At 36.2% G+C, this 16,303-nt stretch overlaps 1 protein-coding gene across 6 annotated transcripts in view; it reads right to left on the reverse strand.

The window, feature by feature from the left end:
* Window positions 1–7,643: 7,643 nt before the first annotated feature.
* Window positions 7,644–16,303, reverse strand: part of N4BP2 (NEDD4 binding protein 2) — a 77,168-nt gene continuing 68,508 nt past the window's right edge. For 4 of the 6 annotated variants that reach the window (XM_040485268.1, XM_040485238.1, XM_040485276.1 and 1 more), the window contains 2 exons: window positions 16,139–16,262; window positions 7,644–7,922 (listed from right to left, as the gene is read on the reverse strand). In XM_040485268.1, coding sequence (XP_040341202.1) covers window positions 7,787–7,922; window positions 16,139–16,262 — 260 coding nt within the window. In that variant the 3' untranslated portion in view covers window positions 7,644–7,786. Of the gene's footprint in view, window positions 7,923–8,114; window positions 14,900–16,138; window positions 16,263–16,303 lie in introns of those variants that run through there. The other 2 variants (XM_040485252.1, XM_040485244.1) reach the window with 2 other exon arrangements.

Consider the following 16,303-nt stretch of genomic DNA (forward strand, 5'->3'; position numbering starts at 1 on the left):
ACCTCTTGGGTTACATTCCTTTTCTCTTAATAGGGATAGACATTATTCCACGGTCTGATGCTAGTCTGACTCTTTTCCCTTTGTAAATAATTTCTTCTTTCTGTCTAGAAACTTACAAGATTTTTCTCTTCAACTGTGGGAATCAGGAATTCTGTCAGAATATGTTTTAAGTGTGGGGCGTCTGGGTGGCTCAGTGGGTTAAGCATCCGACTTCGGCTCAGGTCATGATCTCACAGTTTGTGTTGACAGCTCAAGCCTGGAGCCTGCTTTGGATTCTGGGTGCCCCTCTCCCTCTCTGCCCCTTGCCTGCTCATGCTCTCTTTAAAAATATTTTTTAAAAAATTAAAAAAAAATTTTTTTCAAAGAATATGTTTAAGTGTGTGCCCTTGGCATTTTCAATGGCAAAAACAAGTCTTCATTCGGCTCAGGAAAATTTGAATCTATTAAATTTTGTTTTTCCCTTGTCATTTACTCTGGAACTCCTATTAGATCTCTAGATTTGTCCTCTTTCTTCCAGCAGCTAAAGAAACCATTTAAGAATTTGAAAGGTATATTAATGCCTTTCCTAATAATACTGGATCATCATCGACATCGGCTAAACTATCTGATTATAACATCTGGTACTAGAATGCAACCTAAAGTGAAATATAATAATATGCATATCATTTGCACACTAGATAATCCACTCTATCAAGCTTGGCTTTTTGTACTGTATTTTAAAATATGCATCTATTAATTGAATTATGCCTATTTTAAAAAATATTTTATGTCTATTTATTTTTGAGAGAGAGGGAGAAACAGAGCGTGAGCAGGGGAGGGGCAGAGAGAGAGGGAGACACAGAATCCGAAGCAGGTTCCAGGCTGAGCTGTCAGCACAGAGCCCGACACTGGGCTCGAACCCACAAACTGCAAGATCATGACCTGAGCCAAAGTCGGACACTCAGCCGACTGAGCCACCCAGGCGCCCCTGAAAAATATTTAAAAAGCAATATATACACAGGTTTTTGTTTTTTTTTTAAATCTGTTCAGGTAATGAAAGTAAAATCTCCCTCTCCTATCTCTGACTCCCCAGGCCCACCCCTAAGGTAACCTGCTCTTCACACTTTCTCACAAAACCTTTCAGAAATTCTTCATGTATAACAGGGACAAAAATTATTGCTGTGGAAGTATCCATAACTTCTTTCCATCCTCCTACCTACCAGAAAAAAAATTTTGACATTTGCACCCTGATGCCTTCCCACCTCCCATTGCCTCATTACACAGATGGGATAAATAGGATTGGGGGACTTATAAATGAAGAAGCAAAGAAGTTGGAGATTTACATCCAAAAAGCGCAGGCTTACTCACTACAGGGAGAAAAAAAAAGAAAAAAGAAATGGAAAGAAAGGTAGAGAGGTGGTAGATGAGGCCTAGCACTGGCAAAGATGAGAGAGGATTTTGGTAAAAGGGGGAAACAGAGGCTTTGGGGTATCTATAGGATATGAGAGGGTGGGAGACAGAAAAGACTGTAGAAATGCAGACTTAAAGAGATGTTTGTGAAAGTTATGTTTTATATAATTTATGTTGTATAAAATACAAGTGTTTCATAGAAGTTTTTTGAAGAATACAAATATTAAAATTACTTTCACTGTCTTATGAGCATGGTACCCTCTGAGTCTGTCATTTGAGGCCCAAAATCTATTCTGTTCATTTTATGTGTGGGTTTGCCTTCAAGTGTGTGTGTGTGTGTGTGTGTGTGTGTGTGTGTGTGTGTGTGTGTGTTTAGAAAGAGATGTATAGTATATAGGTAGATGTATCTACATGTATCTTTAAAAAAATTTTTTTTTACTGTTTTTTAAGTAAGCTCTACATCCAATGTGAGGCTTAAACTCAGGACCCTGAGATCAAGAGTCACATGCTCCACTGACTGAGCCAGCCAGGCACCACTATATATATCCTTTTTGAAAAACACAAAAATGTAAATACACTTTTGTACCTTACTTCTTTTCCCCTTAAATATATAGACTGGTTTATTTATATCCTGCCTACTTCCTAAAAAGATGTGATTAGCTTACAATAAAAATTTTTAACATGACTCCAAGGACAAGAACCAAAAAGTAAAAAGGCCACAAGAGAAACTATATTCAGAAATTCTAGCTAATAGTTTCATTTCATGAATGTCAGAAAAAATTAATGTTACTTTAAAAATAGGAATCCTAAGTAGCCAAATTTTTGAAAGGAAGAAATTAATTTTACCTAAGAAAAGACTGAACAATGAAAAGAAACACTTAGCCCAGATCCTAAAAAGACAGTGAGAGCTTCCTACTACACAACCCCATCCATTTCAGAATCTTAGCAAAGAGATTCAGGCAAGGGCCATCAATTCTCAATTGTTTATACAAACAGAGATATACAAGCCAAGATCATCAAAAATAGTGGATAACTTTTAAAGTATATTTCATTGGTTTTTATATATCCAGATGGGTAAATGATCAGGAAAGAAGTGGCTTCAAACAAAACAAATGAAATCCTACTGCAAATTGTTTCAGAAAGACCTGGGAAAGTATTCATTTCCCATAATCCTCTCAGCTCCTCCTGATGACCCCATCCATCTCATCCCTCCAATATGTGCAAAACAGTAGATTAAAGCAAAATAATCCTTATAAATCTTTCCTCGAAGTGGAGCTGTGTTGAGTCAGATCCTATCAGTGTGAAGGATGGGGACCATGCAAATAAAGAAAACATGTTTTAATCCATCCATACTTTAGGCAGATGGCTTTCAATCTTCCCTTCCACTTCATTGCCTGTCACCTTCCTGTCCTAGTATGTACATAAAATAGATGATCCGGAAATTTGATATCACTTCTGTGACCTTCTCCACTCTGATAATCATCATCTCCATGCTCAGCCACAAATCAAACTATGTTGGGAACAAATATCCACACCCTAATATCTTGAACTCTGGTATTCCTTCCCTTCCTACAACCTCCTTCCACCTTCCCTCTCCCCAGCACTTTCTGAATCTTTTACCTCCATGATACCTTCACTATTCACCTCCATTTCCTCAATCTATCAGCCCCTCTAGATTCCACTGTGACTCCTTACCCAGTCTGTACCTCACAATCAACCATTTCAACTTTATACATACAGCACCCTAAATTCCTTCTCCCTTCCTTTCCACACTGACTCCCTGCCATACCTGTTTGACAATCACTAACCTTGCATAACCCAACTGGTGTCTCTGTTTCTCCTCCCTTCTGAAAATTGTTGGAGAAAAATCACTTGATACAATAAACAAGTACCAGGTGTTTAGGATGTGCAGTTCTCGATCTAAAACCTGGCTCTGCTATTTATTAGCTGGGAAAGTTTGGGCAGGCAACGTAATCTCTCTGAACATCTGTTTCCTTATCCATAGAAAGGGGTATATCCATTAGGACACTTGCAGCTGTAACAGAAATTCCAATTAAAAGTAGCTTACTGTCTCCTTTAATAAGATGGTTAAAAATCAGTTCCAGGGTTAATTCAGTGACTCAACGATGTCATCAAGAACAAAGATTCTTTCCTCTTTCTGCTCCACTATCCTTAGCACATTGACTTGGGCCTTACGTGTATTTCTTCATGTTACAACATCAGTGACTGCAATTCCAGGCATCACATACAGACACCAAGTCTTGCTGAAGAAGAGTGCACTTCCTCCCATGTGCCTTGCTGTATTAGCGAAGAAAATCTTTCTAGAATCTTTCTAGAATTCTCCTTAGTTTCCTTTGTCTTGGTCATATATCCACCCTTTAGCCAATCATTGGCAAAGGGAAATGGGATTACCATGATTGCCTTTTTGACCAATCATAATTCACATTCTGGGGCTAGAGAGGAGGCAAGCTTTCCTAAGCACATTGCCACTGGATAGCTAAACAAAAAAAGAAAAGCATGATAATAAGAATATGTGTTGCATAGGCCAACAACCTCTGTCATTTGGGCAATAATACCTACTCCACAGGGTGTTTATAAAGATTATATTGGATACATTTGCTAAGTACCTAGTGGTGCCTGGCACATGAGGGACATGATGATTTTTAAAGACATCCACAAATTCTTTAATATTCTTTCCCTCAAAAAGTAGAACTAATCCCCCTACCCTTGAATGTAGACTGCACTTAGCGACTGGGTTCTAACAAATAGAATTTGGCAAAAATAGTGGTGTGAGATTTCCAACACTAGGTCATAAAAGGTATTGCAGTTTGTTTTGCTCTCCTGGGTTGCCCACTCTGGAGAAAGCTGCCATGTTGTAAGGACACTCAAGCAGCCTATGGAGAAACCCACACAGGGAGAAACTGAAGATAACCAACAACCAGAACCAATTTACAAGCCATGTGAATGAGCCATCACCATGGAAGTGAGTTTCTCAGGCCCAGTCAAGCCTTCAACAGACAGATGCCCTGAGGCACATCTCGGCTGCAACTTCATGAGACTTCAGCCCAGAATGACACCAGCTAGGCCACTCCAAGAATCCTGGGAAACTGAGAATAATCATTTCTGTTGTTTTAAGCCACAAAATTTTGAAATGATTTTTTTACATATCAATAGGTGCTTAATACAGATTTTGGTACCAAAGAGGGGTTCTGCTATAACAAAGAAGTTTTAATGCAAGAGTAGCTTTGTAACTTGGCAGTGGACAGAAGCTGGAAGAACTTTGAGGAGATAATTAGTGAAGGCTTAAAGGGCCTTGAAGAGACTGCAAGTGAGGGCAGTAAGGTTCATTAGTTTACTGTGACAGACCAGGTAAAAGGTATCTTGGTTTTCTCCTTGATAAATTTTAAGTCTGACCATTGCTGAAAGCTAATAAGCATCACTAAATGCACAGGCTTTGGAGCCTGACTGCCTTGATTTGAATCCTGGTTCCGTCATGTCATTATAATGCCTCAATGTCCCTTGATGGATTTTGATGAGGATCACCTAAGTTGCTGCATGTAAACTAAAAAATGTGCAGGTTTCTTTCTGTGTCCCTGGCAGAGTTGATTACAGTTGAGGACCTGCAAAACAGGATTGGGATAGAAACCAAGGAACATTAGAGTAGCCAAAAAAGAATAAAATTTTTGTGATGGGTTATCCTGCCAGAGTAGCATTTCTTTTTTTTTTTTTTTAATTTTATTTTTACCATTTATTTATTTTTGAGACAGAGAGAGACAGAGCATGAACAGGGGAGGTTCAGAGAAAGAGGGAGACACAGAATCTGAAACAGGCTCCAGGTTCTGAGCTGTCAGCACAGAGCCCGACGCGGGGCTTGAACCCACGGACCACGAGATCGTGACCTGAGCCGAAGTTGGACGCTCAACCTACTGAGCCACCCAGGCGCCCCCAGAGTAGCATTTCTTAAGGTGTGGCCCACCTGCATTAGAACCATTGGAGTATTTATTGAAAATATGGGGCCCTACCTTCTGAGATTGATTTAGGAAGTTTAAAGCAAGGCAGAAATCTGTATTTTCACTGAGCCCTTTGTGGATGATTCTTATGTACACTAAAGTTTGAAAGCCATTACCCTGAGGAAAGGAAGTCCAAGTAAAAAGCATAAAGGTTCATCTCCTTGACCCTACTGTTTTATCTTAAAAAATGAAGGCAAAATATCCCATTCTTATCCACAGTTTATCCATTTTGTTTTAATAATATACAAATAAGGTACATTAAATAATAATGTGCATAATTTGTCATTGAATACAATCAATGCTCCTGAAAATAGGCTATGTTTATCCTGAACCTGTGGTAACCCCTGACATACACTTACCCCAGTTGACATACAAGGGTTTCGTGATAACTGTATCAACCCATTTTATTTCTAGTGCCTGATTTGACAAGTACCATCAGCGTTGTAAATATGGACGTTTGATAATTGATCCTCTGGCTCCAATTTCTTCTAATGAGGCTTTTTGTGCTGTAGAGACTGGGAAGTCTAGAACTACATTTCCTAGACCCCTTTGGCAGGTAAAATCTGGATACAAAATAATTTGCAATTAGATATACTCATGAAATGTGGGAGGCAGAAGTAAGTAAGAAGGCATCTATCCACTGCTACGTCTCATTCTGATAAAAAGTCAAGTTACGGTGAGGTCAGGGTTTTCAGCAAGTTTTCTGGTGTGTAGCCACCAGCTCTGAGTATGCTGAGAGTGGTGGTACTGGTGCCATGGTGGCCTTTCAATTACAGCAGACGTGGCAGGCAGTTAATTGCACAGTGTTCTGGAAGTCATTCCCTAAGCCAAGTCTAGAATTCATTTCTCTAGCTCTTCTACCAACTTTTTAAAAACTTTTTATTGGGGCACCTGGGTGGCTCAGTTGGTTAAGCGTCGAACTTTGGCTCAGGTCATGAACTCACAGTTCGTGAGTTCAAGCCCTGCATCAGGCTCTCCTGCTTCAGATCCTCTGTCCCCCTCTCTCTCTGCCCCTCCCCCACTCACAGACCCACACAGTCTCTCAAAAATAAACATTAAAAGATAACTAAAATACTTTTTATTATTGAGTTTTGAATATATGTTAAAAGTAGAACTGTAAACTAATAAACTCCAACTTCAACATTAACCAACTTAGGCCAATCTCCTAAGTACCTTCCACCCACTTCATCTTATTTTCAAGTAAGTCCTAGGTATCATATCATTTTATGTATTTCAACATAAAAAATATAATCACTGAGATAATAGAAAACATATTGGTCTCTGCCCCCAGTTCCTGGCACAGAGCTCCTGAAACCCTTTTAATAATTTAAGTGATAAAAACACTAGGAGCATCTCTTGCTCTAATACTTGTCTCTGACTCCATTCCTGACATAGGGCTCCTAAAACCCCTATTTCTGAGTGATAAGAGCACTAGGAACATTTATTCTACTGAGGTGACTCTGGGGTAGGATCCTGGATGGGGGTCGGTCACCAGAAAGACCAAACCATGATCAGAAGTTTGGAATTTTCAGTCCCAGCCCTCATCCTTAGAGACAGGAGAGGGGGTGGAAATGGGAGTTAATAACTGATCATGCTTACATGAGAAAGTCTCCACAAAATTCCAATATTGGAGAGCTTTCAGGTAGATGAATACAAACAAGGAGGGTGATGCACCCCAACTCCATGGGGACAGAAGCTCCTACACTCAGGACCCTTCCAGAACTCGCCTTATGTATCTCTTCATCTGGCTGTTCATCTGTCTCCTTTATCATATCCTTTAATAAACTAGTAAACATAAGGAACTGTTACCCTGAATTCTGTAAGCCACTTTAGCAAATTTATAAAACTGTGAGGAGGTTATGGGGACCCCCGATTAATAGCCAAGTCGGACAGAAGTTGAGGGTAACCTAGGGACCTACTACCTGTGACTAGCACCTGAAGTGGGGGAGACAGTCTTGTGGGACTGAACCCTTAATTTGTAGAATCTGATGTTATCTCTGGGTAGATAGTGTAAGAATTAATTGAACTGTAGACACCCAACTTGTGTCACAGAGAATTGCTTGGTATGGGGAAAAAACTCCAATGTTTGGTGACCAGAAAGGTGTTTTGTGTGAATTATAAAGAGACACAGAAAAGAAACACACAGGAGGAAGCATTGGGTTTTTCTCTATACAAGAGAGAAAAAGGTAGGAGGGGGAGAAACTGGGTTTTCCTAATATGACCACAATATCATTATCCAATAAATAAGTAAATAAATAAATCTTTTAATATAATTAAGTGTCCAGTGTTCACATTGCCGATCGTCGTGTTACTGTCATAAAAAAAAAAAACTTAGTTTTTGGCTGAACAAATAAAGTCCACAAATTGGTTGATATGCCTCTTCCGTCTTAATAGTATAGGTTCCCTTTCCATCTGTGTTTTTGTTTTCCTTGGCAATTTACTTGAAGAAACTGTGTTGTAAGAGCATCCCACAGTCTGTATTTGGTGGTTACATCCCATGGTGTTGGCATATTCCTCTGTTCTCTGTAATTCATATAAGTTGGTTGTTAGGTCTACAGGCTTGATCAGATGTAGGTTCAACTGGTTTTGATTCCACTGATTTTTGAGTACCCAATTCTATATCCTAGATCCTTTTCTGGGATATAGAAGCTACCAAAAAAAACCCCAAAGCATTATATTGTGCATTCAGGCAGATAGACAACTACAAGGCATACCTCATTTCATGGCATTTTGTTTTATTGCACTTCACAGATTGTATTTTTTACAAAATGAAGGTTTGTGCCAACTCTGCATCAGGCAAGTCTATTGGTGCCATTTTTCCAACAGCATTTGTTCATTTCGTATCTGTCGCATTTTGGCAATTCTTCTAATATTTCAAGTTTTTGCGTTATTATTATTATATTTGTTATGGTGGTCTGTGATCAGTGATCTTTGATGTTACTATTGTAATTGTTTGGTTGAGGGGGGCACAGACTGTGCTTGGTAAATGTTATATGTGTTCTGACTGTCCCCACTGGCTGCTCCCCTCTCTCTTTCCCTCTCCTTGGGCCTCTCTATTCTGAGACATAATAATATCAAAATTAGGCCAATTAATAACCCTACAATGGCCTATAAGTGTTTAAGTGAAAGGAAGAGTCACATATGTCACCTTAAATTAAAAACTAAAAATGATTAGATTTAGCGAGGAAGACCTGTCGAAAGCCAAGAAAGGCCGAAAGCTAGACCTCTTGTGACAGCCACATTGTGAATGCAAAGGAAAAGTTGTTGAAGGAAATTAAAAGTGCTACTTCAGTGAACATATGAATAAGATAGTGAAACAGCCTTATTGCTGACACAGAGAAAGTTTCAGTGGTCCAGATAGATCAAACCAACCACATAACTCCCTTAAGCCAAAGCCCAATCCAGAACAAGATCCCAAATCTCTTCACCACTGTTAAAGCTGAGAGAGGTGAGGAAGCTGCAGAATAAAAGTATGGAGGTGGCAGAGACTGGTTCGTGAGGTTTAGGGAAAGAAGCCACCACCGTAACATCAAAGTGCAAGGTGAAGCAGCACGGGCTGATGTTGGAGAAGTTGTAGCAAATTATCCAGAAGATCCAGTTGAGATCAATAACAAAGGTGGCTACACTAAACAGATTTTTGATATAGATGAAACAGCCTTCTAACTGCTAATGTAGCTGGTGTCTTTAAGAGGAGGCTCATTTACCATTCCAAAAACCCTAGAGCCCTTAACAATTATGCTAAATCTATTCTCCCTATGCTCTATACAAGGAACAAAGCCAGAATGACAGCACAGCTCTTATAACATGGTTTACTGACCTACTGCTCCGAAAATAAAAGATTCCTTTCAAAATATGACTACTCATCAACAATACCTTGTCACCCAAGAGTTCTGATGGAGATATACAAGATTATTGTTGTTTTCATGTCTGCTCACACAACATCCATTCTGCAACCTATGGATCAAGGAGTCATTTTGACTTTCAAGTCTTATTATTTAAAAAATGTATTTCATAAGGCTATAGCTGCCATAGATAGTAATTGCTCTGACGGATATGAAAGCCTTCTGGAAAGGAGTCACCATTCTCAATGCCATTAAGAACATTCCTGATTCATGAGCAGAGGTCAAAATATCAATATTAACAGGAGTTGGGAGGTAATTCCAACCCTCATGGATGATGTGGAGGAACTCAAGACTTCAGTGGAAGAAGTAACCGCAGGTGTGGATGAAATACAAGAGAACTAGAATTAGAAGTGGAACCTGAAGATGTGACTGAATTGCTGCAATCTCACAAAACTTTCACAGATGATAAATTGCTTCTTACAGACGAGCACAGAAAGTGGTTTATTTAGATGGAAACTACTGCTGGTGAAGAAGCTGTGAAGACTGTTGAAATGACAACAAACGATTTACACTATCAAAAAAAAAAAATTCATTGATAAAGCAGTGGCAGAGTTTGAGAGGATGGACTCCAATTCTGAAAAATCAGCTGTGGGTAAAATGCTATCCAACAGGATCACATGCTACAAAGAAATCATCACAAAATAAGAGTCAATCGATGTAGCAAACTTTGTTTTTGTCTCTTTTTAAATTTTGCTACAACCACCCCAACCTTCAGCAACCACCACCCTGATCAGCCATGTTGGTTAGTGGTATCATTTGAATACTTAAGTTAAAATGCATACAACTGTGATTTCCTTTTTATTATTCCTAGCACAGAGTAATCATCAACAAAGATATGTTGACAGAAAGCATCAAGAACTAATTTTCACATTATTTACATTCAGTGATGAAAAATGTGGCAGAAACTGCTATTAATTCCCCTAATATACATGCTCTTTCCTCCAAGAGAATGTCCATGTTGTAGTTGAACATATAGTACACTGAAATAAAGATAATTTTCCAGCATCTCTTGCAGCTAGATGTGACCACATGACTAAGTTCCAGCCAATAAGATATAAGTGGAAGTGTTGAATGGCAACTTCCAAATATGTATTATAAAAAAAAAAAAATTGCTGGCACTTGCCCATTGCTCCTTTCTTCTTTGTCCTGCCTCCCAACAGAATGCAGGTTTGATTATTAGAGCTCTAGCTACCCACCCTGGTTTAGGAAATGAAGGCCACAGCTTGGGTATGATAAGGGTGGTAAGCTAAAAATTAAAGGATCCTAGATCTCCAAAAAATTCATGGAAATGAGCAAACCCATCAGACCTTGAGTCTGTATTACATTAAGAGAGAAATAAACTTTTATTTTTGTCACTGGAAAACCCATGATACCAGCTTCCTTTAGATATAGGAGGAAGGCAGATTTGTAAGTGGCAGTTTTTCATAGACTTATACGGTAGAGCCACATCTCTCTTACTTGGCGGTAATGGAATATTATTTTTAAGTAATTATTCTTACTTGTATGAAAAAAGTAGTTGTTCTATAGTAGGAGTTAGAGAATCTAGGTTGCAGTCTTACCTCTGCCACTAACTAGCAAATGAGTTGGCTTCTCTAAGCCTCTGTAAGACAACTATGCAGTAAGATTCTCTTGAGTCTTAAAATATAACATACACGGAAGTGCTTCATAGCATAAATAACTATGCACAGAGAGTTGATGAGAATTATAAGACACCTGTAGAGAGAAGCTCTGTCTCAGATTGTATCCCCAGTGACAAGTGCTTAACTAATATTTGTTAAATAAAAAATTTTAAGTCGATGCTAACTGAGTGAATTATTCTGCTGTGGGCTGAATAAAGTTCAAAGGTCTTTAATATTAATTAAAGTATTACTTGAGTTCTTTAGAGCCACTATTCTTAATTTTACCATCAAAAAGATAATTTATCTGGTTCAAAAGTGGACCCCTATTTGCTATAGCAAAGAATAAAAGCTGTGGTACAGAAATAAAAATTTTATGACCCTTTTCTTTCCCTTGAAATTACAAAGTTACACATAAAGATATATTTTAATATTTAAACCACTAACCCTACCACATCAAATGAAGGATTTCCTCACAGTGGACTGTGGCTAAAGTATTTTATTAAATTAAGTATGTAATCTGCAAATGGTTTCATAAGAAATTTTAAAAGCAAAGTTATAAAACATTTTCAATAAAAAAGTACAGAGTTAACAGCAAAATTACATTTTCTTTATAGTACAAATAAAAACATCTCATTTCTGATATACTGTCTGAAAATTTTATAATATATTCTCCAACTGATAGCTGCAATATTATATTTTAATGAGAAGTTTCATGGTTAAATCAATCATTTGTTAATAACAGGTTCACCATTTGGACCATAAAAAGCAACTGCTCAACATTAAGGAAAATAATAAAATTTGTCATTCTATAATGTTAAGTTATAAAAGGCTCTTCGGGACATACATGTCTTCTGGCCTTGTTTCTCTACTAAATTCTATAAAGAGGCTTGAATAATACTGTAAACTTGAATTACATTTTAAAAATAAGCACCATTAACATACATTCTACATACATTCACTTAACCTTTTAAATGACACTTCTTTTGGCCACACAAACATTTAAATTTGTTTTCTTTACCATGTAAATAAAAATAAGCAATATTTAACCACTACACAGAAAATTATCAAACTTCACCTCATTACACAATGGAAAAGCACTTAGGAAAGCACTTGGAAAAAACAGCACACATTATTTTTGTGTCTTTTTTATACATTTTGTCATTTTCTTAAATTGAGAGCAGTTAAAACATTGTCAGAGCAATTTCCTGAGTCTCAAAGTTTCCGATTTCCAGCTCAGAAATAACCAATCTCGCTATTACATATGTCCGCTTTCTAAGCACACAAAACACTTGAATTTAAAAAGAAAAAGACTGAAATAAGGACTGGAAACAACCCAACAGAATTATTTAACCTTTCTTCTCAAAATGTATTGAATAAACAAGACACTTTAAAGTATAAGTCAGAATTTCTACTACGTAATATGCCGCATAAAGGCCACAGAATTGCAAATAGTATGGAAACACTAATAAATTGAAAAAAACCTCAACTTGAAAATAATATGAGTTATATGAACAGCCAATAAACCTAAGACAACATGCTTCCATAACTCATGTTGAAGTAAGGAATTGGATGAATTGAAAATACTGTTGAAGAGTTTCCTAAGTCTAACCCCTCGTTCCCTGTGGTTTCCACATTAGTTCTCTTTTTTCTCCTGGTAGACACAGATGAGAGACTAGTGAAAAGACAGAACAGTTACTAAAACCTTCCAAACTACAGAAGTGTTGTACTTTTAAAATATTAATACATTTGCAAAGAGCCATTCTAATTAGACCTGTATTAGCACTAATATACCAATACCTGAAGATGTTGATAATCCACACACTCTCCTTACTTTTGACACACAGGGCTTGGAAAAGAGCAAGAGAAAAATTTGATAATCCCCAAACTATGTTTACCTTTGGCATATAGGATTTAGAAATGGGCAAAACAAGAAAGGAGAAACTATAAAATTTTTCTTTCATAATTATGTGTTGTTTAAACTATGCTAGACAGTGAGGTGGGAGGCAGTTTAGGATTAAAACAACTTCATAAAAGCACATATCATGCTCAAAATTTGCCTATATACTTATGAATGATATGATGAAGAAAAAATACCTTAGATTTACCAAAATAAAGCCTAACATTAAGGTTGATACAGCAGAAAACATAGCTTCTTTCATTTGGTTTCTGCCCACAAAACACTTCATCCCTTGTTCTTTTTGACTGCTCCCACACTAATCATAATTACAATAATACTGAAATAAATCTAGCTGAAGTGCTCAAAAGCAATGCTTTTTTAAACTGGGTGAGGAAATATAAAATCATGGAAAATGAGTATGCAGCTGCACACCCTCAAGTAACCCCAGGTTTTAGTACTATTATTCACATTTCTTAAATCATATTAATTTACACATAAAAACATTTTACTTCATTAACAGTTGTAGTTTTATAGTAAGTTCTTGAAACGAATTGCTTTATTTTTAATGTATACAACTCCTCTAGACACTACAAAAAACATATGCTAAACTGGTGGCATTTTTTCTTTTTTAAACAAATTATTACAACCATGAGAAAATATTTCAATACCACTCACTAATCATTTCTAAATAATAAACATTTTATTTTCGTGGAAATAAATGTAATGATACAGGTCTTCTTTTAAAAGCATGCTTTCATGATATGCAAAAATGTGTTTTTGAGTTTTATTTTCATTAAAATGTCTGTTCTTTTGAGAAACCATTCTGTAGTTCAGGATTCTTTCAGTAATAGCTCAACCCTATAATTCCTGATCCAAATGATGTTTAAGCTTATCAAAATCCAACACAACTGTTTGTTAAATTACATATGTTGGAAATATTCTCCATATCCAAAGACAAATTTATTTAAGCCATTGTTTTATACTGAAAAACTACACTTTACCACATTAAACGTGTAAAAATGAAATTTACATTTTATAGTTGACATACTAACAGGACTTTTTAGCTCACACAAAACAAAGTCAATGAAAGTTTCCTTTCAGAAAGTTGGCTCTTTTTTAAAAAACAAAGGTAAAAAACTTTTAAATTGTAAGGATTCCTTTAAAGATTATATCAAAAATGTCTTCTACATTTAAGTTAATAGGCTCTTGACCCACTACTGTTTAGAAATTACATGACTCAAATATAAAATATAGCTCTTTAGTACTGTCTTAAATACCACTTACACAGACAGCTCTAGAAGTAGTTCTATTAAGACACTGATACTTGTAGATATCTAACCATTTCATCTTCTCTAAAAACTTTACTGCCTACAGAAGGTATAAAACTGCAATATAATCTCAGGCTCCAACTTTCCTCCTAGGAAATGCACACATACAGAACAAACGAACAAAAGGTAAGAGATCAAGATCATATACAAAACAGAAGAAAGTACAAACAGCATGTCTTTCTTCCTGCAGGATATGGCAAAATGAAATGATTTTTTGTATTTAGCTTTGATATCAAAAAGCATTCAAGTGCTTTTGTTACATTTCCTTTCTTTCATTACTACTACCACTACTTCTCCTTCTTTTAATACAAGCCTTTGATGGGCATGAACCAGGTCTCAAAGCACTTTAAATGCCTCTCAAAGATGCCTTTTGGATTTTACTAAATGTTAACAACAATTAACACAAAGGTAACATTTTCTCTCTGAAAAAGAATCAGAGCACTTCAAACTTTAAAACCACAGCTGATAATTTTCTTGGACACTTTATAATCAATAAAAATTCTCTTCAGTATTTTTAACAGACAACGTATTTGGCATTTGATTCAGTAAAAAATTAAACTTCTCTTGAATTCTGAAAAACATCATTATAATGTTTTTGTTATAATTGGACATTTCTAATAAAATACATGTGTACAGTAAAATTGACTAAATTACTGTAAATAAAACTAACCTACAAACCTTCACACTTCTAAGTCAAGGACGTTTATTTTACTTTAGCATGACTTTCAAGCACCCTGGTTTAATTTCAGAGAACCTACAGAAATGAGAAAACAGTTATTTTAGGTAAAAATTTCAAACTGGTTAAGGAATATATCATGTAATCAATTCCAAATATCTACGCTAAATGAAATAGTTACTATCAAAGTACTCTCCTTTATTATTTAAGTCAGTATCCAGGACTGATATCTATGCTTATGTACTTTTAATCCGTTGTAAAAATAAACAATCCTAAAGCTAGAGGGATAACTCCTAACTTAGTAGTTATTTAAGATTTTTCAAAAATCTCAAGCCTGAACTCAACTTTCATGAAAAACAGCATGGTATGTGAAGGATAAGATGATGTCTGTGTTACATTATTTCTATGCATTAAGTCAGTACTAAAAAGAAATCTCTAACATAAGTCTGATTCATCAGGCCATGAAATGCTTCCAAGTCCCTCAGTGTGAAATTTAAAAAACACTAGTCTCTACAATAGATCATTAATCCCAACATGATAATGCTCCAGTCCAACTACTCCTTTTGTAACAGTAACTCTAAAATGTCGTCTGTTTTTGTGATCAGAATTAATGCTACTATTTTCTATAATGTAGCCAAACAACATTTTATTACATGGCATAAACAAAATATGCCACACTAACTAAAACTAGAACTAGGGGAAGGTAGGTACCTAATGGTATACATCCTCAGTGAATCTATCCATCAACAGATCTTTCTTCTTAGACTTCTCTTGTCATTTTCTGTTACTGAATAATAATCAATAAAAAGTTCATTTCATGTTTGTCACAGCTAAGATTATTAATGGCATTTAATTTATGAAGATGTATAAATTCATACTGACTGGAGTATTTCTGCTAAAGTTTAAACAAATCCATTATAACCACATTTCAGCAGAAATTCCTTCCAAAATCCACAAATATGTATATCCTTTCAAATAAATAATTAGCAACCTTAGACGATGATACACATAATCTAATTATCTTGAATAATACATTATCAAAGAAACACAATCATATTACTTTCTGTTAGATTTTAAATTTATGAAACAGTTTTATCAGATGATTACTTCAAAAACAAAATGTATTTTTCCTTCATTTCTGGTTTTCTGAATATCATTAAGACCAGCAGGAAAAGTTATAATTTAAGCATGAATTTGTGGCTAATATCAGATGGTTAAATTTAGTTAACTATTCTAATAACTCATTTGAGCATACTATTAGTGTTTATTATCTGTATATGGACATTGCCATTATCAATAACAGAAATCTCTACTCACCTGAAGCTATGGCTTGTGAGGTATTTAATGACGGCTGGTTTGATGCGAGCAACTCCTCCTTGGCTGTGGTTTCCTCTCCCCGTAATCACAGAGAGATAGGACTTACCACCATTCTGCTTAAATTCTGTTACAACAGGAATTGGACCAGTTAAAATTCATTTGTCT

Source organism: Herpailurus yagouaroundi, unplaced genomic scaffold (genome assembly GCF_014898765.1).
Source record: "Herpailurus yagouaroundi ecotype Mexico unplaced genomic scaffold, PumYag 28, whole genome shotgun sequence".
NCBI lineage: Eukaryota > Metazoa > Chordata > Mammalia > Carnivora > Felidae > Herpailurus > Herpailurus yagouaroundi.